Source organism: Acinonyx jubatus, chromosome D4 (genome assembly GCF_027475565.1).
Source record: "Acinonyx jubatus isolate Ajub_Pintada_27869175 chromosome D4, VMU_Ajub_asm_v1.0, whole genome shotgun sequence".
In the NCBI taxonomy this organism is placed as follows: domain Eukaryota; kingdom Metazoa; phylum Chordata; class Mammalia; order Carnivora; family Felidae; genus Acinonyx; species Acinonyx jubatus.
In genome coordinates, this window is record NC_069391.1 from 1,989,890 (window position 1) to 2,017,206 (window position 27,317).

At 57.4% G+C, this 27,317-nt stretch overlaps 2 protein-coding genes across 2 annotated transcripts; both read right to left on the reverse strand.

The window, feature by feature from the left end:
• Positions 1-4,249: 4,249 nt before the first annotated feature.
• On the reverse strand, positions 4,250-7,669 carry LOC128312280 (beta-lactoglobulin-3-like). The gene is given in 5 exon segments (XM_053205456.1): positions 4,250-4,422; positions 5,008-5,118; positions 6,105-6,178; positions 6,727-6,866; positions 7,249-7,669. Coding segments are annotated over 5 exon segments (594 nt in total). The 5' UTR covers positions 7,345-7,669.
• Positions 7,670-8,804: 1,135 nt separating this feature from the next.
• On the reverse strand, positions 8,805-19,819 carry LOC113598090 (beta-lactoglobulin-2). The gene is made up of 8 exons (XM_053205444.1): positions 19,724-19,819; positions 19,150-19,289; positions 18,477-18,550; positions 17,039-17,152; positions 16,398-16,502; positions 14,470-14,545; positions 13,883-14,124; positions 8,805-8,971 (listed from the first exon to the last, which is right to left on the reverse strand). The coding sequence occupies exons 1-8, from the start codon at positions 19,817-19,819 to the stop codon at positions 8,805-8,807; spliced, it is 1,014 nt and encodes a 337-aa protein (XP_053061419.1).
• Between the last annotated feature and the right edge of the window lie 7,498 nt (positions 19,820-27,317).

Genomic DNA, 27,317 nt, shown 5'->3' on the forward strand with positions numbered 1-27,317 from the left:
ATGAGTCTCTTGTTTTGTCCCCTTCCCCGTTTTTACATGATTTTTGCTTCCCTTCCCTTATATTCATCTGTTTCGTCTCTTAAAGTCCTCATATGAGTGAAGTCATATGATTTTTGTCTTTCTCTAATTTCGCTTAGCACATACCCTCTAGTTCCTCCCATGTAGTTGCAAATGACAAGATTTCATTCTTTTTGATTGCCAAGTGATGCTCCATTGTATCTATATACCACATCTTCTTTATCCATTCATCCATCGATGGACATTTGGGCTCTTTCCATACTTTGGCTATTGTCGATAATGCTGCTATAAACATGGGGGTGCATGTGTCCCTTCGAAACAGCACACCTGTATCCCTTGGGTAAATACCTAGTAGGGCAATTTCTGGGTCATAGGGTAGTTCTATTTTTAGTTTTTTGAGGAACCTCCAGACTGTTTTCCAGAGCGGCTGCCCCAGCTTGCATTCCCGGGTAGTTTGTATTTTTCAAGGAACTGGTCCATTGCATCTAAGTTGTCAAATGTATGTATACAGAAGCATTCATAGTATTGCCTTATTACCCTTTGATTCCTGCAGTGGCTGTGATGATATCCCTTCTTTCATTCCTGAGTTAAAATTTGTATCTTCTCTCCTTCGCGCTTTGTCAGTCATGCTAGATGTTTCCTTGCCAGTGTTTATGCTTTTCCTTTCTTATGACTGTCTTACTGCGCTAAGACATTCAGCATGATGTTGAAGAGGAAAACTGGCAGAGGCCAACCTTACTTTGCTGTCAATCTTAGGGGGAAGCAGTTAGTCTCTCACCATTAAGAATGATGTCAGCTGCTTACTTCTTTTTTGTTTTGTCTGTTTTGTTTCATTTTGTTTTGCTAATGATCAGTTTAGGGATGTTAAGGGTTGCATTTTTGGCTTCCTAGTTGAGTGACTTCTGGCCAATGGGTGGGGGAGGGGGGGAGGGGGTGCCGGGTGGAATGTGTGTGCCTTTCAGGGTGAAGCATTGAACAATGGTTTGAGGCCCTGTGGGTGTCTGTGTTTTCCCTGTAGCGTGGTGACCAGCAACCTCCTGGGGGTGGCTGTTTGATCACCTGGATCCTTGAGTGGCCCTGAGGTGCAGTATCCCTGCTAACCTGTGACGGGAATTGCACGTAAACAATCAATAAATCTGATGTTTTCAGCCACTGAGATTTTAAGTTCATTTGTTAATGCAGCATAAACCAGCTTCTGTTGAATGACTCTCTTGATATGTGAGAACTTTGCCTCATGAAAGGGTATGATATTTTTGAAATATGTATATATATTTTTTAATGTTTATTTATTTTTGAGACAAAGAGAGAAAGCACGAGCAGGTGAGGGGCAGAGAGAGAGGGAGACACAGAATCGGAAGCAGCTCCAGGCTCCGAGCTGTCAGCACAGAGCCCTACACGGGGCTCAAACTCAGGAACCGAGAGATCATGACCTAAGCTGAAGTCGGACGCTCAACCGACTGAGCCCCCCAGGCGTCCCGAAATATATTTTAAAAAATCAATTAAAAGTGCTTATATGCACATGTCACCCTTAATCTCTTAGCCAGTGAGTTTTTGATATTTCCTAATATGGAAATGTCCTTCACTGTCTGGGTTAAATCATGGTGTATTGAATTCATTGTTGGATTCAGCCTGCTAATAAATTATTCAGACATTTGTCTTTGTTGCAAAAGGGATGGTTGTCCTCTGCTTTCTTCTCTTGTGCCCTCGTCCCCCAGCTCTGTTATAGGAGAATCCAGCAATTTCCCACCCATCTATGTCTACACCCTGGAAGGACTGCGTGATCCAGGAACCATCTGATGGCAGTGTGCTGGTTCAGAAGATCTGGAACTGTTTCTTATTTTCTATAGTTATTGTTCTTTTAAAGTTTTCTTGGTAAAAATTAAACACAGAGATGTCATGCAACCCAGAAATTCCACTTGTGGGTACCTATCTGAAGAAAATGAAAACACTAATTCCAAAAGATACACGTACCCCACGATCACGGCAGCACCATTTACGATGGCCAAGATACGGCGGCCGCCCAAATGTCCTCCATAGACGAACGGATAAAGAAGATGGGTGTGTATGCAATGGAATATTACCTAGCCATAAAAAGAGTGAAATCTTGCCACTCGTGACAACGTGGATGGACCTAGAGTGTATTATGATAACTGAAAGACAGAGAAAGACAAGCACCATTTGATTTCACTCATATGTGGAATCTAAAAAACAAAACAAATGAAGAAACAAACCGTGAAGCAAAACACGAAGTCATAAATACAGAGAACAAACTGGTGGTTCCCAGAGAGGGGGAGGCGGGAGGGGGCTGGGCAGAAGAGGGGAAGGGGGTTGAGCTGTGCCAACTTCCGGTTATAAAATAAATAAGTCACGGGGTGGGAAGTACAGGTAATACAGCCCATAATCCTGTAACAACCCTGTGCCATGACAGGTGGTGAGCATTCTGTAGGGTACAGCTGCTGAATCACGACAGTGTACCCCTGAACCTAATAGCATTATGTCAACTGTTCCTCAATTAAACATTTTTTACAAATTTTGTTCAAGTTTTCCTTTTAGCCAATATTGGTAATCGATCTTTTTCTAGAAATGTTCCGTTCCATCTATATTTTAAAAACTTAAGGGGCGCCTGGGTGGCTCAGTCGGTTAAGCGTCCCGACTTCGGCTCAGTTCGTGATCTCGCGGTTCATGGGTTTGAGCCCCGCGTCAGGCTCTGTGCTGACATTTCGGAGCCGGGAGCCTGCTTTGGATTCTGTGTCTCCCTCTCTCTGACCCTCCCCTGTTCACACTGTGTCTCTCTCTGTCTCAAAAATAAATAAACATTAAAAAATAATAATAATAAATAAACGAAAACTTAATATCATACATAAATTGTCATGTATATATAACATATATAACTGGGCACATATATAAACATGTGTATATATTGTTATATGTAAACTTTGTTATTTGAAAATCTCTGTTTCTGTGGCTCTGTACGTTAAAGTCAGTGGAAAACAAGTTTCTTTCCACCTCTGCTGCCTTCGCCCAGACCACGACCCGGGGGAAATCTCTGTCGTATCATCCAGGGCAGAGCCACGCACTCACGGGCACATGACGCTTGAAGCCCCGGGACTTCCCAGTGGTAGCCATCGTGCTCAAGTTCCTGGAAGACGACCTGGAGGGTCACAGGCTGCATTTTGCAGAGAGCATGGAATTGAATCGGAAAGTAACTTACTGACGGTTTTCTGTCAATGTTGACTAGGTGACATGACCAGCGAGTTTTCATTTCTCATCCTTTGTGGAGTTTGGGTGCTGCCCTGCAGTATGAACTGGCAGGCTGCCCCTGTGCCCTCTTATCTCCTTCTTCAGGTTGAAAAGAGCCCCCCATCATGTGTGCTGGTCCCCAAATGTGATGGGCTGTTCAGGTGCAGAAGCCCGAACCCCGCCCTGGCCTGCGCCTCACCCCCCACCAACCCCACTCATCCCCAGACACGCAAGGCCAGGAAAGACCCAGGCAGACTGTTCCCTGTTTTATTTCCTTATTGCTGGAGGGGGAGGGGCTCAGAGCAGGAGACCCCAGGCTGGCCCCCCCCCCCCCAGGAGCCTAGGGGCTGGACGAACAGGTCCGGCAGGTCCGGTCCCGACGGGGCTGGAAGGGGTGTCATCCTCTCTGGGCCCTGAAACGGACCAGGGCACCCCTGTGATTCCTGGGGAGCCTGTCGGACCCTCGCCGGCCCCTCCCAGCCTGGGGGTGAGGGACGGCCTCTCCACCTCAGACTGAGTGCTGGCCACCCCACGCCCTTGCCCAGAAGAGCCCATGGGGACGTCCGCGTGGGGGCTCGACCGGGACACAGGAACGACATCCCACAAAGGCCATTCGAGAGAGTGGACACACAGCCAGCCCGGCCCCCGCGGTCAGCAGGAGAGACGCCGGGTTCCAGCCATTCCCGCAGAGGGGCCAGGGCCCGACGGAGGGGAGCTGGGGGTCCCCCGGGGCGCCCCCCACCCGTGCACGTGCCCAGGACGTGGGGGCAGGGCTGCTACGTTACCCCAGGAGGCGGGTCGGGCAGGAGCTCACCTACCTAGACGCGGCACTGCTCTGCGGGAGGAGAGAGAGCCGGGGGGAGAGGTCACAGGTCGCCAGGGCAGCCCTGGGCCCAGAGGGGTGGGAGGGGGACCCCGCCCCAGGGGCTCTGCACCCCCCCCCCGGGGGCCCGGGGAATGGGGGCCACCGTGGGAGACGGACGCCCCGGGCTCATGGCTGTCCGACGGGTGAGCCGCACGCAGGGTGAGAGCAGGGACGCGGGGTGTGGAGGCGGTCACCTGCCACCTGGGTCGGGTCAAAGAAGAGGCGGACGTGCACGGGCAGAGTCTGGAGGGCTCTGTCGAATTTCTCCATGACCTCGTTGTCGGCCTTCAGGGTCCTGGCTGTGGGGGGCGGTGGGTCAGTCCCTGGGCCGCGGGGCTTTGACGGCCTCGGGGAGCCCCGTCCAGGGAGCGAGAGCAGGAAGGACACACTGGCGTCCTGAGGTCAGCCCCCGGGGTGGCCTCCGGGCTCAGCCTCCCTGCCCTCCAGGGTCCCCGCCCCGCCCTCCCAGGACGGCGCCGGGGGCCCTGCAGGGACACGAGGCCAGGACCCACGTCCCCGGGCGGCTGGGCTCGCCCGCAGGGCTGATGTGCTGGCCAAGAATGCGTCTCTAACCGCACACAAAGCGCTTCATTCAGGCAAAGCGGCCACGTCTCAGCCTCCTGCTACCAGATCTTACCGGCTTGCGTTCCGTTCAGAACTTGACAGGTTTAATGGTGCTTTTGTGGAACATCACCCCCAAGCAAAGCTTCTACTTAGCAGTCATCCTCTGGCCGAGGCAGGAGCACTAAGCCCAGCCCCTCGGCCTGGATCCTGGATCCCCGATTCCCGAGGCAATGTCAGGGGACTTGGCCCCCACCGGGGGTCCTCAGCACCCCCCCCCCCCCCCCCGTGCAGGGCGACCCCGGGCCTGCTCAGTGACGTACTCAGGCACTGGCACACGAGGTTCTGCCCGGGGGCATCAGTGTTCTCCAGGCAGAAGAACAGGTAGTTCTCGTAGTCGGTGCCCAGCACGACGAGCTCGTTCTCATCCAGATCTGGGGAGAGAGAGTCCCGGGTCTTCCCTCCACCAGGAGGGAGCGCATGGGTCTCCTCAGGGCGGCCCCATGGCAAGGCCGGGGTGGGGGGCTTCTCCTGCACCCCCACAGGGCACAGGGGGCTGCGAGGCCCTGGCTGTTAACTGTGGACCGACCCCCCGCCAGAAATGCTGTGCCTCCTGCTAGATGGGCTCACTCAGCACTCAACCCCGGACCCCCCACCCCCGTGTCCTGGGACCCAGAGAGGTTAAGAAGTGGGGCTCCACACTGATCTTGAATGAACGGGGCACCTCGGAGAAGAGGGGCGGAGCCGTGGGATGCATGGAAACGGGGGGTGGGGGTGAGTATGGGCCGGAGGTGACGGTGGCCCTCGGGGGCCGTGGGGACTGCCAGCTGCACAGCTCGGTGCCACACCCCCACCCACGCAGCTCTGTGCTGGAGCCCCTGGGGCCGGTCGGCAGCCGTCGCACGCAGCCAGGCTGGAGGGCTGGCCTAGGGGGGGCAAAGTGGGACGCAGCCCAGGCTGCCCGCTGGGGACGGCCGTGGAGGAAAGCGGCCCCTCCCACGGGGCCTTCTCATTCTGGACCTGGTGAGGAATGCGGGAGCGAGCACGGGAGGGAATGACCCAACGGGGGTCTAGGAGTGCAGGAACCAGGGGGCAGGCCGGGCGTCATGGGGCGCCCAGACCCGTGGGAAGCAGGAGATGTCCTGGCGCAGGCGGCCTGGGAGGCGGTGCAGAGGACAGCCGGGTGCGGGTGCCTCCCAGGCCCGGCCCACAGACAGCGAGCTGGGTCTCATGGCCGTGGGGGTCAGAGAGGCCCAGCAGGGACCTGCCCACGGCCCTGAAGGCGGGAAGGGCAGTGAGAGCTGGCACTGAGGACCGTGTCGCTCTTGTCAGCACCCTGGGGCCGGAGCACGGACCCTGCCGTGCTGCCCGGGAGCCGCCAGCGGGGGTGTCCAGGGTGGGCCGGGGGCCCGGCACTTACAGCTGATCTTGAACTCAGCAGGGAGCTCGGTTTTTTCTGCCCAGACCTTCTTCTGCACACACCTGCCGTGCTCCCTGAAAGAAGGCCGTGTCTGCGGGCCGCCTGCACAGACCTTACCGTGACAGAGCCGAGCTGTGGGTGGGGAGCAGAAGCCTGGCTCTGGGAGGCCTGGGCGGCACTCGGCAGGTGACCCGGTGGGACAGGGCCACCCCATGAGAGGGCGGAGGGAGCCAGAGGGAGCGGGGGCGGGAGCACCCTCACCCCAGCAGTCAGCAGACAATTGTGGGGTTTGTGTCCTCCTCTCTGCCCCCCACACTGACCCAGCTCTCTCCCGTACCCCCACAACCTCTCCAGGGCGGACAGGGCTCGTGGCAGGAACCACCCAGGCCCCCAGGGCCCCAGCCCCCAGCTGACGGGCCGGCCTCCACGTGGGCCTCTCTGAGCACTGACCTGCGGCCGCCCTGTGTGGTCGGCCCGTCGGCCCCGAGCCCTGGGCGGGGGCTCCGAGGCCACCGGGAACCACCCCCACGGAGCCAGCTCCCGTCAAGACCCTGCCCGCCCGCCCGCCCGCCCTGGGCCCAGGCCCTTGCCGGCCCCCAGCCCGGGGGCCTCAGTCACCCACCATTTGCGCAGAATGATCTCCAGGTTGTCCCGGGGCGTGGGTCTCAGCTCCTGGACGTACACTCTCAGAGGGGCGGTCTCCGAGTCCAGGAGGGAGATGTCGCTGGCCGCCATGGCCATGGAGTGTCACGTCCCAGCCACCTGGGGAGGGGGCCTGAGCTGCCATCGGGGGCGGGGTGGCGGCCCCGGCCCCACAGCGCGCTCTCCCTCCCGCCCCGGCCGGGGGCCCGGTCTAAGTGGGGTGGCAGCCAATGAGCTCTGGGCGACCCCCCTGCCACCGACCAGACGCCCCTCTGGGAGCCCCCACACTTGAAATGACATCTTAGGTTCCCAGGTGGCCTTAAAGGACAGGTTGTGCGAGTTCCGTGGAACCATCTGGACCTTGGGCAAGCGAGGGAAAGCTGTCCTGAGGGGGGGAGGGGGCTCCCAGCGTCCTGGCTTCCACCCACACTCTTCAGAGGGCCGAGGCCCCGCCCCCGCCCACCCTGCAGCTCACCGCCCCCTCCCCCAGCCGTCCTCAGACCTTCTGCAGGTCTAGGCCATCCATGGTCGGGGGGACGGTGGCGGCCTGGAGGCCACACACGAGGGCCAGGCCCAGGGCGAGCGGGAGGCACTTCATGACTGTGGCTGTGGTGGCGCTGAGCTCCCGGGACTGAGGAAGGCCAGGCCGTGGGCCTGGGCCCTTATACGGGGGCGGGGGGCCTGCGAGCCATGTGGTTCCCCGAATCCCCCGTGGCTCATCCCCAGGCCCTCAGGGGGCTTCCTCCACCCGCACAATGGGAGGCCTTCTTCCTGCGGAGCGAGCGGGAACGGGACGGTCCCTGTGTCCCTGGACGGTTCCTGGTAGGCCCCCAAGGGGGGAGGGTCCGGGGTGTGGGACCAGGCTGGTCTCCAGTATCGGGAACACTTCCTGGGTCACGATCTTTGAGAACAACAGGTCAGAGTCAGCACTGGGGACAGCTGTGTCCTGGAGGGTGTGCCCTGGAGCCCAGCCAATGGCCGGAGGGCCCCACGCCAGCCCCAGGGTCCGGGACATTGTGACTGCGTGTGGCTGTCTGTCCCACACGAGGAATAGACATCACCCCTTCACCCCCTCTCCTCCTGCAGGCGCCCACCACCTCCCGGTGCCCCCACGTGCCCGGCTGGTCAAGGCCTCCCAGGTCTTTCTCCTTCGGATTCATTCTCTCTCCTGGGGCATCAGCGACTCCACGACCCACGGCCACGGCCTTGGGAGGATGGGTTCTCCTCCCGGTCACTCCACCGCCTGCAGGAAGGGGAAGGTGCCGCGGGTTCAGGTGGGGTCCGAGGACGGGCCTGGCCGGCAGTGGGCGCTCTGCCGAGTCACAGGAGTGGTCGGGGACCACGGTGATCTGCAGGGTCACCCAGCCCACGGGCTAGGTCCCTCTCAGGGTGGGGCGTGCCTGGGGGCAGCACGAGGGGCGTCCATGGGTACGTGCCATCAGGAAGCCCACGGGTCTGCCAGGCCGCACCTCTGAAATCGCCCGAAGCACTTCCTGTGGCCCCTCGTGCCCGGGAGCTCCAGGTGTGCGGGCGCGGAGGGGAGTCGAGTGGTTACAGAAGAACGTGTCCCGCCGATCAGGTTGCAAACCAGCACCCACAGGGGGACGCGCGAGCCCCGTGCGCTGAGCCAAGGGGGTGAAAGGCCACCACCTGACGTTCAGACGGTCAACCTGCCCGTCCCCGGGAGGCGGGCATTGGGATGGAGGAGGAGCGCGGAGGGGGACAGCCCCCTGCCCTGTGCCCTCTCCCGATGGGGCGTCTGGAGGGCACCTCCCCCACAGGTGGGGGCCATCCGGGTGACCCACGGGCAGCAGCAGCAGCTCGGGTGGAGGCCCAGGGCTCTGCTCTCTTTCCTGGAAAGGCCACATGTCACTGCATGTCACTGTGCCAGGAAAGAGCCCACCCCGCAGAGAGATGGCAGGTCCCGGGCCACGGGGCTCCGGTTCTAAGGGCGGGAGAGGCGGTGGCTCAGGCCGTCAGGCCGGTGTGGCCCTCTTGTGGCAGCTCGTGCAGACCTGCCTCTCGGTGTCCACGATCCTCCCTGGCAGGTGGCCGGGCTCAGTGCGGCTGCCGCTCCCGGGGGAGGCTCTGACCCCGGACGTGGGGGTGTCTGTTGAAACTCTGAGGAGTGGCCTTGAAGCCAGGCAGGGTGGGGTGGACATTCTTGCTGCCTGTCGGTGGAGGATCTGGAACGGTCCGGGTGAGGTGGGCGTCCAGCAGCACCTCTGTGGGGCGTGCGCCAGGCACCGTGACCCTTCCGGGCCCTCCCCACGCCCTCCCCGCAGTCCCCGTGACAGCCTCCGGGGTTCAGCGTTTTCCTGTTTTCCGGGGAGCAGCAGGGAATGCACTGGGTTGAATGGTGTCCCCCAAAACTCACGTCCAAATGTGACCTTATTTGGAAACAGGGACTCTACAGATGTGATTTCTGCGGATGAGGCCCACATGGGAGTAGGGGTTACTGTCTCATGTCCTTTTAAGAGAAAACAGGGGCAGAGAGGGGACCCAGGGAGAAGGCCTGTGGCCACGAAGCCAGAACTTGGGAGGGATGTGTCTACAAGACAAGGGATGCTGGGACACCCAGCAGCTCCAGAAGCTGGAAGAGGCCAGGAGCCTCCCCTGCAGCCTTCAGAGGGAGCACAGCCCTGCCCACCCCTTGACAGGACTTCGGGCCTGAGTGGTCGGTCCTCTGTGGCTAGCAGTCCCCACCAGCGGGGGGTCCTTTGCGACGGTGGCCCCGGCTACTAGCTCCAGCAGCTTCGACCGTGTCCACGGTGACCCGGCTGCGAGATCGAGGCCGTACTTGGCTTCCAGGACAGGGTCGTGGGGGTGTCAGCCTGCAGAAAGCAGATGTCCCGTTTTCTGGTGAGTTTGGGAAGCGCTGGCCCCGCCCTCCGCGGGTGACATCCCTCTCGCGTTCTCGGAGATTCTGCCGCGTCCCTGCCAATATGGTGCTGCAAAGGATGCTGTTCGGGACGCACCTGGTCATAATTTCTGGAATACTCCTCAGAATGCTATTTAAAAAAACACAAAGAGGGGCGCCTGGGGGGGCTCGGTCGGTTGAGCGTCCGACTTCGGCTCGGGTCATGATCTCACAGTCCACGGGTTCGAGCCCCACATCAGGCTCTGTGCTGACCGCTTGCTCAGAGCCTGGAGCCCGCTTCGGATTCGGTGTCTCCCTCTCTCTCTGCCCCTCCCCCGCTCATGCTCTGTGTGTCTCTCAAAAATAAATAAACCTAAAACACACACACACACACACAAAAGGAAAAAAAGTGATCGCTGGCCTCAGGCAGTTGGCATTGTCCAGTCTGAGGGGAGACCCAGGCCCCGGCATCCAACTTTCCCAGATCGCTGCCCCAGTGAGTGGGACGTGGGAGGGGACTGGCCCCAGGCCCTTGCCCTCCTGCTGGGACCCCGAGGTCTTCAGAAGTGGCCAGAGGGCAGGCCTGTGACGGCAGAAGCAGGACATTACTTTTCTTAGGATGAACTTTTGGGGCCAGGGAGGGGCAGTGGGCTTTCACGCAGCTGAGGACGTGCGTTGATGCCCCGCCCTGTTTCCCCGGGACCTGTCCCTGCAGCTGGGCGTCAGTGGGACCAGCGGGCAGCGTGGCACCATGAGGGCGAGTCTGAGTTTTGCCGGGCATGAGTGTGGTGGCCGGCACCAGGTGTCCCCAAGCATGCACCCTCGTGGGTTAACTTCCATCTGGAAAGAACACCGCTCCCGGCAGGGGCTCCCTCCCTGCACAAATCCTAGGCAACCCAACCGACACCGGCACCACTGCTGGGTCCTGGACACCGCCTCCCTGAGCCTCCAGAGCCCCGGGGACTTGAGGTGCCCGCACTCACTAACGTTACTCACGTCAGTAGCACAGCAGGTAAAACAGAAGTCGCCAAAATTGTCTCAAATGTGTCACCAACAGTGTGGCCAAATTACTGTCACCATAGAAGACCGGATGGCAGTTCCTCAAGAGAGTAAGCAGATTTCACAATTACCGTGTGATCCCACAACTCCGCCACAGACCCCAAAAGGTCTGAAGGCAGATTCTTTTTTTCAGTTTCCTTGCTTCCTTTGAAAGAGCGAGAGGGAGACAGAATCCCAAGCAGACCCCACGCCGCTCTGCGCGGAGGCTGACGCAGGGCTTGATCCCACGAACCGCGGGACCACGGCCTGAGCCGAAACCAAGAGTCAGACGCGCCACCGACTGAGCCCCCGGCGCCCCTGAGAGCAGATCTCGGAGAGATATTTGTGCCTCCCTGTTCACGGCAGCGTCTTCACAGCGGCCGAAGGGGGGACACGGCCCACGTGTCCATCGACGGATGGAGGCATAAACCACACGGTCCGTCCACACCGTGGAAAATTATTCCGCCTTCGAAAGGAAGGAAATCCTGACAGCTGAGACCACGTGGACAGAGCTTAAGGACATTATGCCGAGTGAGATATGCCAGACGGGACAGATCGAATCCCGTAGGATTCCACTTACCTGAGGGACCCAGAGGAGTCAGGTCCGTGGAGATGGTGGGGGGGGGGGGGCGGGGGCTGGGGGAGGAGAGGTATTGTTCTATGGGTGCAGAGTTTGTATTTTCCAAGATGAAAAAGCCCTGGAGATGTGTTTTTACAGCAGTGTGACTGCACCCAGCGTTACCAAGTTGTGCGCTTCAGAACGGTTCGTCTTAGGGAGAGAGAAAGGAGGAAAAAACCCCACAGACACAGAAAGCGGGAGGGGGCCGGGGGGGCTGCACGGTTTGGGGGGAGCTCAGTGTGTAACGGGACAGAGTCCAGTCTGGGAAAATAGACACGTTCTGGGGACGGACAGAGGGGACGGCTGCACGACCACGTGAATGCGCCTGACGCCCCCGAACGGTGCCCTCGAAAGTGCTAAACTGTTGTGATTCACGCTACGTGTATTTTGCTGCAATTAACAAAAAAAGTCTAATTGCCATGCACAGCCTCCCCCGCCCCCACCCCCCGCCCAGCGTGCTCCCCATCCTTTTGGAAGCATCCATCTCGGGAGGGGGTGTCACTCTTGTTTCCTCGGAGGCCGCCTGAGCCCCTGCTCTTCCACAGAAAGGCCATGCGGCCTAGCCTGCTGCCTCCATGTGGAACATTCTGTGGTTTGCACCAAAGCTCAGTGCCCGGTGCTGGTGCAGTCTGGTTCTGAATGAGCCCTCGGGGCACGGGGTGAGCTGCCAGCGGCCCCAGGAGCGCACACACTCAGCGCCCAAGGAGGCACCGTGGCCTTGCCGGCTTCCATAGATGGTTTCTGTATAACGGTTTGCGGACACGGTCTTAGAGCAGAGAGCAGAGCGCCAGACCTGCTTTGGGCAGGGGGAGGGCGGCTGCCGCCTGGGAGCAGGTGCCGGCACAGGCACGCCCAGGACCCACAGCACAGACAGAGCCACTGGTGGACGGAGCGATCGAGTGCCTCTGAGGCCCCGGCGTGGGGACAGGACAGACAGCGACCCCCCGGGAGAAGAAATGGGTGAAGGTGTTCTGAGTGCCCTGTGCAGAGGCCGGGGGTCAGGCCCCTCCCAGACTTAAAAACGTGGACCCCCAAGGTCCTTGCTGAGCTCAGTCAAGGACGAGGAGAGACACCGCACAGAACAGCCGGGTGAAAGGGCCACAGGTGTGGAGGAGGCAGAGACCGAGGCCGGGAGGCTGGGAGGCCGGGGAGCGCCCACCGGGAAACGCGCCCGAAAAGAGTGGGGACCCTCCACAGTTATTAAGCCCATCGTAGCAATGATCTGAGTGTTGCCCCGCGACATCACCAGCTCCGACCACCTCACCGCCCTGCTCTCCTCTGACGTGTTCGAGTACAGGGTCCAAACCCAGAACGGGAGGCAGGGTACTCCCAGCCCGTCCCACGGACCCGTTCACCCTCCGTGTCACAGCAAGACAGGGAGTGGCAGCCTCCCCCGGAAGTAAGGGCAAAACGCCCTCGGCTAAAGGGCAGAATGTGGCACCCAGCAGCGGCCAGAGCATCGGAACGAAATCGGTTTTTACCTCCGGCCACCGTGAGGACCTTCTGACACTGCAAACTGCACACCGGTGCCATTTGTAACCTCAACAGGCTAAAGAAGAAAGACGACTTGGTCAGCTTAGCTTATGCAGAAATCACACCGCTTATAGTTTACCAGAACTCTGGCTCAAAAACACAGCCCGGCACAGGACAAGACAGGGCAGGGCAGGACAGCCCAGGACAGGACAAGACAGACTAGCACAGGACAGCCCAGGACAATGAAGTAAAACCTTTCAGCAAAACAGGAATGGAAGGGACGTCCCTTGACCTAACAACGCACACGAGCGCCCAGTCCCCAGCACGAATGTCTCGCTCCTACAAATGCTGCCGTCGTTCTCTTTGTGCTTCTTTACATGTAATTTGTCTGTCTCCATCACAGATTTCATTTATTTATTGATTGATCACAGATTTCATTTATTTATTGATTGATTGATTGATTGATTATTGATGAGACAGAGACAGCGCATGCACGCGCATGCAAGCAGGGGAGGGGCAGAGAGAGGGGGGGATGGAGAACCCCAAGAAGGCTTTGCACTGTGCAGCTCATGAGCCATGAGATCACGACCTGAGCAGAAACCAAGAGTGGGACGCTGAACCGACCGAGCCCCCCAGGCACCCCCGGTCCCAGGGTCAGGCCACGTGAGTGCGCTCTGTCCTGGTGGCCCTTTCTTCATGTTTCTCTGAGTTCTGTGAGCTGCTCTGGAGACTTCCTGGCCCCACCCCTCCCCTGCTCTCGGTAGCCGGGCCGTGAGAGCCCGCGGGGCCCACAGGGGGTTCGCCTGGCGTCTGCAGAGGGGCGTCCCGGGGTCTGGACGTCGGGGGTGAGAGCCGTCCGGCTCTGAGGCCGTTGGGGCCGCGCTCTGTGTAAGCGGGTTTGTACCCGCCCGTGGCTGACCGCGTGGCTCTATTTCCTCCACTTACCGCCCCCAGCCTCCCGCATCCCTCGGCCACTCGGGGCAGGTGCAAGCCCCCGGCTCGGAGCCTGGGGTGTCTGTCTGTCCGTCCCCCTTTCAGGCCTGTCAGCCTTCGCTGGGGGCGTTCTGCAGCCGCGCTGTGTGGCGCGTCCATCGGGACTGCCGTGTGTCCGGTGAGCGGGTGGCCTCGTGCTCAGGGACCTGTCACCAGAGCAGTTTCCTTTGCCCGAGGAGGTGTGGTTGGTGCTGCGGTAGCGGGAATGTCCGCCGTCCCGCGAATGTCCATGGGGCGCCCTCTCGTCGTCTTCTCCCTCGGGCTGTGATGCTCCTGGTGTCCCGTGTGCCGGGTGACCTCCGGCTGCTCCCCGGTCACTCTGCCTCTTCTGTCGGAGACCCCGGGTCCTGTTGAAAGTGTCCCCAGCGGCAGCAGCGGCGGCAGCGGCTTCCGGTCTGGGGCAGCACGCGGTCCCGCCAGTCTGACGTTCACAGCGTCTCAGCCCGGTGTCCCAAGGAAGGGGAGTCCGTCCCGGCGGCTCGCGGTTGGAGGGGCCCCCGTTGGTCCTTCCGGCCACAGGCACTGGGCTAGCCTGGTGTCATGGGGGGACCCCGGTTTGATCCAGGTGGGCAGTGAGCCACCCTGGGCTGCCTTCTGTCCTGGGGGGGACCCAGAACTAGCTGCCACTGGGCTGTCCTCGGATCCCCAGGTCCCAGACCAGACTACCCTGCTCGCCCGCCTTCCAGAGCTCTCTTGTTGGAGTTTATGTTATTTTCAGGGCTCGTGATCGTGGTGCTTACTTTGCTGGCTTCCAGGTAACCATGGCGGTGGCCGGAGGGGCCTGGCGGGAGGGGCAGCCGGCCCTGAGGTCGGGGCCTGAGGCCCGAGGGGTGTCAGAGTTGTGGTCACGGCAGCGGGGCCACACCACCACGTGGGGTGTGCAGCCGAGCTCAGGGTGCAGGAGCTGTCCTCCCCCGTGTCCTACCTCCCACTCCCTGCATTTGTTCCTTCAGCCGTCTCCACCTATGGACGAGACCAGACGCGGAATGGACGGCAGGGGCCGGGCGGGCTGGCCTGCGCTGCCCTCTTGACTCCAGCACCCGCGCCTCGCCAGCACGAGGCCCTGGTGACCGCGGACGCGTGTGGCACACGGGTTCCGTGCCCGGCACCCCCAGAAGCGAGCTCACTTCCTTTCCACCCGCCCCGGGTGGGCCGGATCCCATCAGTGGTGTCTCCGGGCCCGAACCCGGTGTTGCCCTCAGATGGGGCTTTGTGTCGAGTTCAGAGCTGGGCTGGAGCCACACGGCCTGGGTCAACGTCCAGGTCCCCCTCTGACCCGGCTGTGTGGACCTGGAGGCTAGTTGCTGCTGGGACACCCTCCCTCGGTGTGTGGACGGGAGTGGCTGCCTTCCAGGGCCTTGGTGATGGTGGAAGGAAGGCCTACATTTAGCCCCCAGGCAGGGGCTCAGGGTGACCACAGGCCGGCCCATTTCCTGTTCCCGTTTCTGTCCGGGGCGGGGGAGGGGGGGCAGGTCCCCTCTGCAGTGGCTCCCTGGGGGACCCCAGAGCCCTAACAGGGGGGCGGGGGGGCTCTGCTCTTTGATGCTGGTGTCTGTGGGCCTGTCGTCCACACCGCAGGCCGTGTGCCCTCTCGGCCCTGGAGCTCCAACCGCCCCCCCAACCCCGACCTTCAGGCTGCTGGGAGGGCAAGAGGCACCAAGGAGACCCCTGAGACGTTTCTGTGTCAGGAAAGGTAACGGAGCAGTTGGAACCCCAGCTGCACGGCCCCCTCAGCACGTACAGCTTCCATGGTCGTGTGACCAGAGACACCACACGTAGTAACGGGACATCGTGTCTGGCACCCCGCGGGGACCCCCCCCCATCCCCACACGCACAAGGCCAGGAAAGACCCAGGCAGACTGTTCCCTGCTTTATTTCTTTATTGCTGGAGGGGGAGGGGCTCAGAGCAGGAGACCCCAGGCTGGCCCCCCCCCCCCCCAGGAGCCTAGGGGCTGGACGAACAGGTCCGGCAGGTCCGGTCCCGACGGGGCTGGAAGGGGTGTCATCCTCTCTGGGCCCTGAAACGGACCAGGGCACCCCTGTGATTCCTGGGGAGCCTGTCGGACCCTCGCCGGCCCCTCCCAGCCTGGGGGTGAGGGACAGCCTCTCCACCTCAGGTTGAGTGCTGGCCACCCCACGCCCTTGCCCAGAAGAGCCCATGGGGACGTCCGCGTGGGGGCTCGACCGGGACACAGGAACGACATCCCACAAAGGCCATTCGAGAGAGTGGACACACAGCCAGCCCGGCCCCCGCGGTCAGCAGGAGAGACGCCGGGTTCCAGCCATTCCCGCAGAGGGGCCAGGGCCCGACGGAGGGGAGCTGGGGGTCCCCCGGGGCGCCCCCCACCCGTGCACGTGCCCAGGACGTGGGGGCAGGGCTGCTACGTTACCCCAGGAGGCGGGTCGGGCAGGAGCTCACCTACCTAGACGCGGCACTGCTCTGCGGGAGGAGAGAGAGCCGGGGGGAGAGGTCACAGGTCGCCAGGGCAGCCCTGGGCCCAGAGGGGTGGGAGGGGGACCCCGCCCCAGGGGCTCTGCACCCCCTCCCCAACCCGGGAATGGGGACCAATGATGAAGGATGACGCTGTCCTGATTTCTACAGAACCACTGATGGGTCCCAGAGCTGGGACAGCAAGCCCAGGAGGGGGCGACCGAGGGCAGAGCTAACCCTTCCCCTGGGTCAGGTCCAGGATGATCCGGATGTGCACGGGCAGAGTCTGGAGGGTTCTGTCGAATTTCTCCATGACCTCGTTGTCGGCCTTCAGGGTCCTGGCTGGGGGGGCGTGGGGGGGGGCAGTGGGTCAGTCCCTGGGCCGCGGGGCTTTGATGACACTGGGGAGCCCGAGGTCCCCCCCGTCCAGAGAGCAAGTGCAGGAAGGACACACTGGCGTCCTGAGGTCAGCTCCCGGGGTGGCCTCTGGGGCTCAGCCCCCCTGCCCTCCAGCATCCCTGCCCCTCCCCCGGCCCAGTCCCAGGACAGCACCGGGGGTCTGCATGGACACAGGACAAGAGGGCCCACAGCCCCCGGGCCATCAGCTGTCCTGCCGCATCAGGACACCGTGAGTCAGCTGGCCAGGGAGCGTCCTGCTGGCCCAGCGCCCACGGTCCCCTCGGGAGCCCTGGGAGAGAGCACCAGAGAACAATGGTAGGGTTCCCCGTGTGGACGACTCCACATCGGATCACACCCCAGGACCTTTGCTAACGTGAGCCATGGAGGCCAGGAGGCAGCCCTGCTCCCTTCCTCCCACCGGGGCCCCCGGGGTGCTCACGAGCCACGCCTTGGAGGGTGGCCCCATGGCGGCTACGTACCCAGGTACTGGCACATCATGCCGTTCTCCATGCCAGGCGCTGGGGCCTCCATGCAGAAAAACATGTAGTGGGTGTAGTCAGTGTCCAGCACGGAGATCTTTCTTTCCCCCTGGTCTGGAGAAGAGGCCAGAACAGAGACCTGAGCCCGGCCCACGACCCCCCTCGCCACCTCGGGCCTCCCCTTCACCTGCCGTGCATTTCCACGGCCCGCACCTGGCAGGGACCCCGCGGGGGGCCCTCCGAGAGGCCCTGGCTGCACCGGACCAGCACCCCTGCACTTGGGCCGAGACCATGGGCATGTCTTTCAAAATCCGCATGGCAGCAAAGCCTTCTGGGATTTTCTGCCCTGCTTGGCCCAAGGCTCATCCCCACTTCTGGCTGTGCCCTTCAACCTTTCGGATATTCGTGCACACGCTCAGGCGCTAAGACCCAGGTGACCCCCCCCCCCCAATTCCTGTGACAGGTGCCCAGGTCCTGGGAGCGATGACAAAATAATCCAGAACCGGAGCCCCACTGGAGTCGCGGCTCTACGTGGACATCAATGGGCAGAAGGAAATGGAGAATTATCGCGGTGGGTAGGGCCGTGGTGTCTGTTTTTCAAAGGTGGGGAGCCAACGGGAGCGTGTGGGGACCCCAAGTCTGTGGGGCCGTGGGCCTGGCAGGGCTCGGAGCAGGACAGCAGCGGGTGGGCAAGCAGTGTCCCTGCCGGGCACCGCCCAGCTCTTCGGAGGCTCCCATCACCTTCCCAGGATGACCCGAGGTCCTGCTGGAAAGCCTGCTCATAGCTTAAAAACGGGAGGTGCTGGGGTGGGTGCTCGGTGGCCGTCCTTGGTGGCAGAGGAGGGCTGGAAGCTAGGGGGTGGGCCCGGGGCCCGCCCCGGATGAGGCCTCTAGGCCCAGGAGACAGGGCCCGGGCAGAAAGGCTGGAGTTGAGGCCCAGAACGTCCCAGAAGCAGGTTCCAGGATTGACCGGCAAATCCACAGGGTGTTTGCCCACCGGTCTGGTTTATTTGGGTATTTTTAAGGAGCCACAGGCCGCTGGTCCCTGAGCAGGGGAGTTGCCACAGGCCTGCCCTCAGGCGTTCCCTGCGAGGACCGAACCTGCCCGGGTTCGCAGGGAACCAGATGCCTCTCCGCCGTCTTCCTACCTGAGCAGGGAGCCAAGGGGCCTGGAGGAGACTGAGCCCCAGAGGCGGGAGGCTGGTCCCCAGGCCTCATCCACCCCCCCTCCCCGGGAGTGCCCTTTGCGATGTAGGGTAGGAGAAGCTGGGCCTGGCGTTCAGGGCAGGCCACACACACGTCTGACTCTTCCCTGCCGTCAGGACGTGGCGGGGGTCGGGGGTGGGGGGTTCAGAGCGGGAGGGAGCACTCTGTCCATGGGCACCTAAGGGGGGCTGACCAGGGGGTGGCCCCACGGGCACGGGGTGGGGGCACTTACAGTCGACCGTGAACACGGCTGGGTCCTCGGTCCTCTGGGCCATGATGTTCCCCTCGATGCATGCGTGGTTTTCCCTGAAAAGCCAGAGCGGTGGGGGTCACCCCCGAACCCCAGTGGAGGGACAGGAGCTGGACTCCAGGAAGCGTCCACAGACCTTGAGGACACCCAGCCCTGGGCCGGCTGTGAGCAAGGCCATGAGGTGTTGGCCCAAATGTGAGTGGCCCTGTGGCCTTGAGCAGGTGACTCGGACAAGGTGACAATGGGGTAGACGAAGCCAGCCCAGAAAGCTGCTGGGGGTGGGGGGCGGGGGCTAGCTCAGAACTGACCCCGTCCGGGGGGGATTGGTCACAGCGCCTCTAAGGATCTCATCACCAATCACAGTGAGAATTCCTTGGGTCCCTGGCCCTCTCTCCAGGGCAGACAGGGCTCGTGGCAGGAACCGCCCAGGCCCCCAGGGCCCCAGCCCCAGCTGACCGGTGGCCTCCACACGGGCCTCTCTGCTCACTGACCTGTGGCCGCCCTGTGTGATCGACCCGTCGGCCCAGAGCCATAGGCTGGGCCTCCGAGGCCACTGGGGACCACCCCCACGGAGCCAGCTCCCGTCAAGACCCTGCCCACCCACCCTGGGCCCAGGCCCTCGCCGGCCCCCAGCCCGGGGGCCTCGGTCACCCACCACTTGTGCAGAATGATCTCCAGGTTGTCCCGGGGCGTGGGTCTCAGCTCCTGGACGTACACTCTCAGAGGGGCGGTCTCCGAGTCCAGGAGGGAGATGTCGCTGGCCGCCATGGCCATGGAGTGCCACGTCCCAGCCACCTGGGGAGGGGGCCTGAGCTGCCATCGGGGGCGGGGAGGCGGCCCCGGCCCCACAGCGGGCTCTCCTTCCGACCCGCCTGCTGGTTTGTCCCCTACACTCCGGGGTTTCTCGAGTGGGATCGCGATTGTGGTGCGTCAGGACTCAGGGCACATCTGAGTCAGGTGTGCCAACACCCCAAGGGGTTCTTGCATATTTGCAATAGCTGCCCTCTCCCCCCAGCGCTGTCCTGGGTGAGCTCCTTTTCGGAGTGTGGCAGAGTCATGGGTGACTCCGCCCGGGAGTGAGAGGGAAACAGGCAGGTGGTCGGAGCCAGCATTTGGGGGGACAAAGGCCTGGCCTAGCTCTATGCCTCGTCTGGTCTTCCCTTAGATTTCTGCAGTCAGGGCTTCCTGCCCTCTGTAGGCCCCCCAGCACCCACCCCACACGCCCACACCTGTCTTATATCCAGGTCCTCCATGGTCAGGGGGACGGTGGCGGCCTGGAGGCCACACACGAGGGCCAGGCCCAGGGCGAGCAGGAGGCACTTCATGGCTGCGGCTCGGGTGGCGCTGAGCTCCCGGGACTGAGGAAGGCCAGGCCGCGGGCTCAGGCCCTTATACGGGGGCCGGGGGCCTGCAAGTCAGGACCTCTGGGACCCCAGCCATGTGGTTCCCCGAATGCCCCGTGGCTTATCCTCAAGGTCCCGAGGACATCATCTTCCAGGACAGCCTGAGGCCCTCTTCCAGTGCCACTGACTCCCCCACTCCAGTCCAAACAGGAAGGTCCCTGTGTCCCTGAGGCCTGGACGGTTCCTGGTAGGCTCCAGAGGGGTAGGTCTGGGGCGTGGGTCCAGGCTGGTCGCCAGCATCAGGAACACTTCCTAGGTCGCAATCTTGGGCAACAACAGGTCAGAGTCAGCACTGAGGACAGCTGTGTCCTGGAAGGTGGGCCCCGGGGCTCCACCAATGGCCAGAGATCCCTATGCCAGCCCCTGGGTCTGTAGACATCATGCCCGTGGGTGGCTGACTGTCAAGCACAAGGGGCCCACCTTGTCACATTCCTGGTCCCCTCCCTGTGTGATGCCCAGTTCACACCGTTGTTCTGAGCTTGCGTGCCCTTGGGCCGGACATGGCCACGTGCTCTGTTGTGCTCCATGAGGACCCCACAGCCACCTCGCTCCTGCGTGGCCACCTGGGCTCACAGGTCATCATTCTGGGGGCAAAGGCTGCAGTCCCAGATGTTTGGGCAGGCTAATGGCATACAGAGTGCACAGAGGACCCTGCCCCCTCAGGCAGGTTCTAGGTGCCCCTGAAGCACGGGCAGTCAGCTCACCTTCGCTCCCTCTGCGGGTCTGGGGGTGGGGTGGAGGCTGTCATGGGAGTGGGACTTCAGGTAGGCAGAGAGGGGGGCTCGGGTCCCTGGGCCCAGGTGGACAAGTGCGTGGCCGGCAAGTTGACCAACTCCAGAGAGGAAGGTGGACGTGGGGACGCGGTGGGCAGGGAGGGGCAGGGACCTGGGACTTGGCACCCTTTCTGATCTCGCTTTTGCTGTCTGTGTAAGTAATACAATTTCTGAATCTAAAAAGGGCTCATTGTTTCTTTACCAGCGGAATCTGTCAGCCTCGCTTGATATGTGTATCTGTTACGTCACCAATAACACTAATGAATCCACATTTGTGTAGCAGAAACAATTGTTTCTGCTTTTCGAAAGTTACCTGTACTCTACACAGGAAACCTCTGCAGTATTTATCCCAGGGTTGACTGTTCAAGGGGCTCTACTGAGGTAGCGTTGAGACAGCAAAGATTCCCAAAACAGGTCACACAGCACTCTAAATGGTGTTTGAGAAAAGGAGTGACGGATGTTAAATAGATGGGTGGATGGTAGACCAATGGATAAATGGTGGATGGATGGATGGATGGATGGTGGATGGATAGATGGTTGGATGGTAAGTGGATAGACGGATGGTAGAAAAATGGACGAATGGCTTCCTTAACTCCTATTGGACAGGACATTTAGCGTCTCATTCTCACAATTCCTCTAACTCTCCAAGGTGCTTTCGTGTCCTTTGTCACTTTTGACACCTCCCAGCCAGCTTCCTCTGCAGATGTCAAGAACGAGATCTAATGTGCCAAGTGCCTGACCTATATTGACCCACAGTTAGTGGCCAAGGCTGGCCTAGAGTCCAGGGCTGTTGAGGTCAGCCAGAAGCAGGTTCTGGAACAAACATCACTTCCAGCTCGCAGGGCCCTCCTAGACCCGGTGCGGGGCCATCCGCCTGAACCCAGAGTGAGCCCAACACCCGCCAGATTCTGCAGAGTCCTCAGGCACTTCCTCATAATGGGTCTTTGTGTCTTGCTGGCTCCATTTTTGGCCCCTTCTGAGACTTCCCAGTAACCCTGAGTGACAGCTGGGTCTGATCATTAACTGAGTAGGGCAGGAAGGAGGTGAACACCAGTTCAGTCTCAGGGCTGCAAGTGGTAATTAGGGCTTTCAGCTGGTGCTGATAAATATTTACAAGGAGAGAGTCAAAGTAGGACTCAGAGCCCTAAACTGGTCCCTGTCATTCCCAGGCTTTCTCCACGTACCCAGATACGCTTGGTACCCAGAGGACAAACCAGGGGACCCTTCATGTTTTAGGATGATCAAAATTCGATTTTCCCCTCCAAAATTGGATTATGAGCGAGACTAGTCCATGGTTCTTTTTACAGCAAGAACATAGAGATTGTAGGGCAACTCTTGAGTGAAAGAGAAAATTGCAGAGTATTTAGAAAATAAAAATGAACACATAGCACATCAGATTCTGAGGGATTTGGGAAAATCTATTGTCCTAAAGATGATGTTAATAAATGAAAAGAATGAAAAGGGATTGGTTAGCTATACCACTCAAAAATTAGCGGTGAAAACAACATAACCATAATAAAGGATAAAGAAGATAATATTTACATTTCTGCAAACATAAAAGCAGAAATTACTGAATTAGCAAATAGGAAAATGGGAGGGGAGGTGTCTGTGCCGATAGCACAGAGCCTGCTTGGGATTCTCTCTCTCCCTCTCCCTGCCCCTCCCCCACTTGCGCTCTCTTCCTCTCTCTCTTTCTCTCAAAATAATAAATAAATAATAAAGAAACTTAAAGAAAATAGAAAAACCATTACTTGGTCAAGTGGTGGTTCTTGAAAAATATCAATAAAATGGGGAAGCCATTAGGTGCCTTGGTCAAGATAAAAAGGAAAAAGAAAAAAATACATCAAATATGGGAAATAACCACAAAAGGAGAAAAAAGTAAAGAACCGTTAGAAGGGAAATTTTTATTTAACTTCATGGAATAAATGAAAAGTTGGATGAAACAGACAATTTTCTAGAAAAGCGTTTTCTGCCAGAGGAGAGGGAGCCGTGCCCAAAATGCGTGAAGGGGAGTGGGAGGCACAGGCTCCCAGTTATGGAATGAATAAGTCACGGGGATGATAGGTGAAGCATGGGGGACGCATGGGGGACATAGTGATGTTGCAACAGTGTGTATGGTGGTAGATGGTGGCCACGCTTGTGGTGAGCACAGTACAACGTGCAGAGATGCTGAATCACAATGTTGTGCACCTGACCTGAACCTAACGTAATGTTGTGGGTCAGCTGTGCTTCCAAAAGGAAACACACAGAACAAAACCACTGGGGTTCTGGCACGTGGACAGCCCAGGAGAATGGATGAGAAGCCTCCGAACAGACCAAAATACACATGAGAATCACGAATGTGGGAGAACTCAGTAGTTATAGACGGTTTCGGGAGAACAGGGTGGATAGTTGGAAAATACTGTTTGGGTGCTAACTCATGAATTAAAGCAAATGAATTCTTGATGGAGAAAAGATGAAATATTTTTTAATATGAAATTTATTGTCAAATTGGTTTCCATACAACACCCAGTGCTCATCCCAACAGGTGCCCTCCTCAATGCCCATCACCCACTTTCCCCTCCCCCCCCCACCCCCCAGCAACCCTCAGTTTATTCTCAGTTTTTAAGAGTCTCTTATGGTTGGGCTCTCTCCCTCTCTGTAACTTTTTTCCCCCTTCCCCTCCCCCATGGTCTTCTGTTAAGTTTCTCGGGATCCACATAAGGGTGAAAACACATGGTGTCTGTCTTTCTCTGCCTGACTTATTTCACTTAGCATAATACCTTCCAGTTCCATCCACGTTGCTACAAAAGGCCAGATTTCATTCTTTCTCATTGCCACGTAGCATTCCATTGTGTATATAAACCATAATTTCTTTATCCATTCATCGGTTGATGGACACTTAGGCTCTTTCCATAATTTGGCTATTGTTGAGAGTGCTGCTATAAACATTGGGGTACAAGTGCCCCTAAGCATCAGCACTCCTGTATCCCTTGAGTAAATTCCTAGCAGTGCTATTGCTGGGTCATAGGGCAGATCTATTTTTAATTTTTTGAGGAACCTCCACACTGTTTTCCAGAGTGGCTGCACCAGTTTCCATTCCCACCAACAGTGCAAGAGGGTTCCCGTTTCTCCACATCCTCTCCAGCATCTATAGTCTTCTGATTTGTTCATTTTAGCCACGCTGTGTGAGGTGATATGTCAGTGTGGTTTTGATTTGTATTTCCCTGATGAGGAGTGATGTTGAGCACAAAAGATGAAATATTGAACATTCAGGAATTCAACTTTAGAATATGAAAAGCCTCTCTAAAGATGATCGAAGCCCTGTGACAGTGATGGGAAGCCACAAAAGGAAACGCCGGTGAGTTTAGCCACATAGAGGAAACACATTAAAATGACACCAGTAGCCAAGCAAGAAAAGCAATGATAAACTGAGGAAAATTATGTTTAACTCTTTTAACTGATAGCACAAATAAAATCTAATTTCCTTAATACATAAACAGCTCCTACGAATCAATAGAGAAATACCAAGAACCCAATAGACAAAAGATATGATTTGCTCCTTCACAGAAAAGTATTTTGAATTAAGTAAAAACGAGAACGAAATCTATTAGAATATGTGGACACAGCTCAAGCAGCACTTTGAAGGGAATTTGTGGCATTGATGCTTATTATTAGACTGCCGGAGACCAGCTCCAGCAACCAGGGGTTCCCGAAGGAAGAACGGTGTCGGTGAAAATAAAACAAAACTAAAATAAAAAACTGGAAAATAAAAAACTAACTAAAATAAAGAGGGACACAGTCAACAGCAGTGTGTTGAACTGGCCAATTTATTGCAGTAAACGTGGCATTATATATACTAGTGATTTCCTTGTAACGTACGTCATCTATGTTTTTCTAACATTACCCAATTCTAAAATTGTTCCATTGTATAATCACCCAATAAGGAATAACATGATTGTTTTATCATAACGTTCCCTCCTGCCCTTTGCTTGTTGATTAATTTCTTTTATTGTTTTTATTATGTACCTATGTTTATCTAGAATTTATAAAGTATTTGCTTTGCTGTTTTCATGGAAGGTCATTTATCTCTCAACACCTCAAGTGGAACAGTTACAGGGACACGACCTCTTAGTTGTTTCCCTGAACCATTCGTGGTTTTGAAGAACAAAAGCGTTCGCCTGGGTCCGAGGTGCCAGGAAGGGGGCCAAGAGGGCCTTAGAAACCCACGCCTTACACATTCTCAAAGAGACAATGCACCTAGGAACCAATGAACCATTCTGTACTTTAATCGACGAGGTTCAATCATCATCTGGAATGCCTCCTGGGGGCCAAGAGGACCTAGGGGTCAGAGTGACCTGTGTCCATAGATACACTCCTTAGTTACCGGAGTGGGGCTTTCGGATCCATATGTCTCTGCTTCGTTGGCTGCCTTTGCTGGCAAATGCATGAGCCTATCCTTCCTGTAAGTAAAGGAGTCTCCATGGGGAATGGCAAGGGCTAGATGTAAGGCCGCACAATTTCTTGCGGAACTTTACTTTCCTAATGGTTCTTTTCCCAGAGGGCCTGTCGAGGGCAATTCCCCAACAGACAATACCCCAGGTACTTTTAAGACCAAATTACCTAAAAGCGGGAGTATAAGAAGCTTCACTGTCGGCGGGCCACCCTGCAGTCACCAATCCGTCCACAGCCCGGGCCCTGCCACTCAGGCTGGGATAGCTCGGCTTCCAGAATTAGACCACATAACATGCTCAATTTAAAAATCTAAGTCTGTAGCTTAAGTAACTAAGAGAACAAGTCAAAACCAGTGTAAGCAAGAGGAAAGAAATGATAGTAATAGCAAAAATCGATGACATGGAAAACAGAAAACCAATATAGAAAATTAACCCAAATCAGGTTTGATCTTTGAAAAGATGAGGAAAATGGATAAACCTCTAGTCAGACTAATCAGAAAAACCCAGATAGCTGGCGTATATCACTATTAGGGATGAAGAATGTGACACCAGCACAGATCCTATGGACTCTAGAAGAATATCAAGGGAGCATTTTGAGTAACTTTATGGAAATAATTTTGATAACTTGGACAAATGCATAAATTCCTGGAAAGATTCAAAGTATCAAAGCTTATTAGAGAAGCAATGCATAGCCAGAATTGACGTAGATCTATTGCAGAAATTGAATTTATAGATAAAAATCTCCCCCACCATAAAAATCTCAAACCACAGTTGGTTTCACTGTTAAATTCTGCTAAACATTTAAGAAAGCAGTAACATGAATCTTGCAAAAACTCTTCCAGAAACCACAAGCCGAGGGGTGACTCCCCAACTCACATTATGAGGCTCGCACCACACAGATTCCAGCTGGCTGTGTGCCATTCACTAAAGAAGACTTAAATCTCCTTTGAGTTGAAATGCCACTCTTACCTTCCATTAAATTTCTTCACAAATTTCCCGCCAGTCTACTTTGCTCCACTGACCTTTTCATTTATTCCAATGACAACATGAGTCCTTCCCTGTCCCTTGTCCTCGTGACTGTGCGTGGCAAGAGGTTGGCTCCGCTGTCCCCAGCCGCCTCCTTCCTTCCCTGGTACCAGATCGCTCTAAATGAGTCCTCAATCAAACCCACGCCTAAAGTTCCATCTGTTTCAAATTGGATTCCAGCTGATAAGAACACCCATATTGTCACCAACACAAATGTTACTACTAGGCTGATGTTAAGATTTCTTTTTCCCTAGAATATAGTCCACACAAGATTGAGTACGAGTAAGTGGGGCGCTATCGCAGGGGCGAGACCCCCGGGTAGGCACACAGCACAGTGAACATGGGGTGACCAGAGTGTGGCATCCGGCCAAGATTTCTCGATGTGGCTACTCACTCCATCACTGTCCATGTTCCCTAATATTGGAACTGACCACGCCTCATGGCAGATCGATCTCCGTATGGCATTAAAGCATGTCACTGGCAAAAAAAAAAAAAAAAAAAAGAAAGTTGGGAATTTTTCTCTGAAATGGTCAATTTATAAAAGTTAGATTCATTTGTTTCTGCTTGTTTATCATTTTATGGCTTGCTGCCTTTCAGTTTTTATTTTTGTCTCACATTTAAAATATTTAAGATATGAACTGGTTCGAAACTTAAAATTGCATGAAAAGCTGCACCCGCCAATTTGTTGCCTGCACACCTGCGTTCCTCGCGGTAGATCACTAACTCACTGATGTGTGCTCCTTCCTGAGTGTCTTCTCACGGGTTCCTGCGTACGTGCTCATGGCTGTCCTTTCCCACGCAGAAGTTAGCACGTAACGGCAGATGCTGGAAACCTCCCCACGTCCATTTAGAGAATTTACAGGAAGGAGTTTTAACAGACTTCACCACCTACAGAGAAGCCATTCCCCTTCGCCTTCTGTTTTCTGAACATAGTTTGTTCAGAGATGTCTTCTGGGTATGAAATTCACCCCGATGCCCCCCTGTTAGATCCCAGGGGCAAGTATGCCATTCAGGGGCTTCGTGCTGATGCATGGGGTGTCCTGGGTGGCTGTGTGCACTGACGCCGGGCCGACTGACCCATCGGGCAGGTGGATCGGGAGGCGTACCTGGTGCCTGCCCCCTGCGCGGTCGTAGGGGTGAACTGGCCATCTGTGAACACAGAGCAGGGAGGAGCCCCTTGGTGCCGTG

What these genes read in the sequence shown, in the direction of transcription:
- LOC113598090 (XM_053205444.1), bottom strand. Translation starts at nt 19,819, where the DNA reads ATGAAGTGCCTCCTGCTCGCCCTGGGCCTGGCCCTCGTGTGTGGCCTC. An exon ending in GAGATCATTCTGCACAAGTG is followed by an intron (nt 18,551 to 19,149) that starts GTGGGTGACCGA and finishes CTGGCTTTTCAG; the next exon opens with GGAAAACCACGCATGCATCG. An exon ending in AGCCGTGTTCACGGTCGACT is followed by an intron (nt 17,153 to 18,476) that starts GTAAGTGCCCCC and finishes CCTCTTCTCCAG; the next exon opens with ACCAGGGGGAAAGAAAGATC.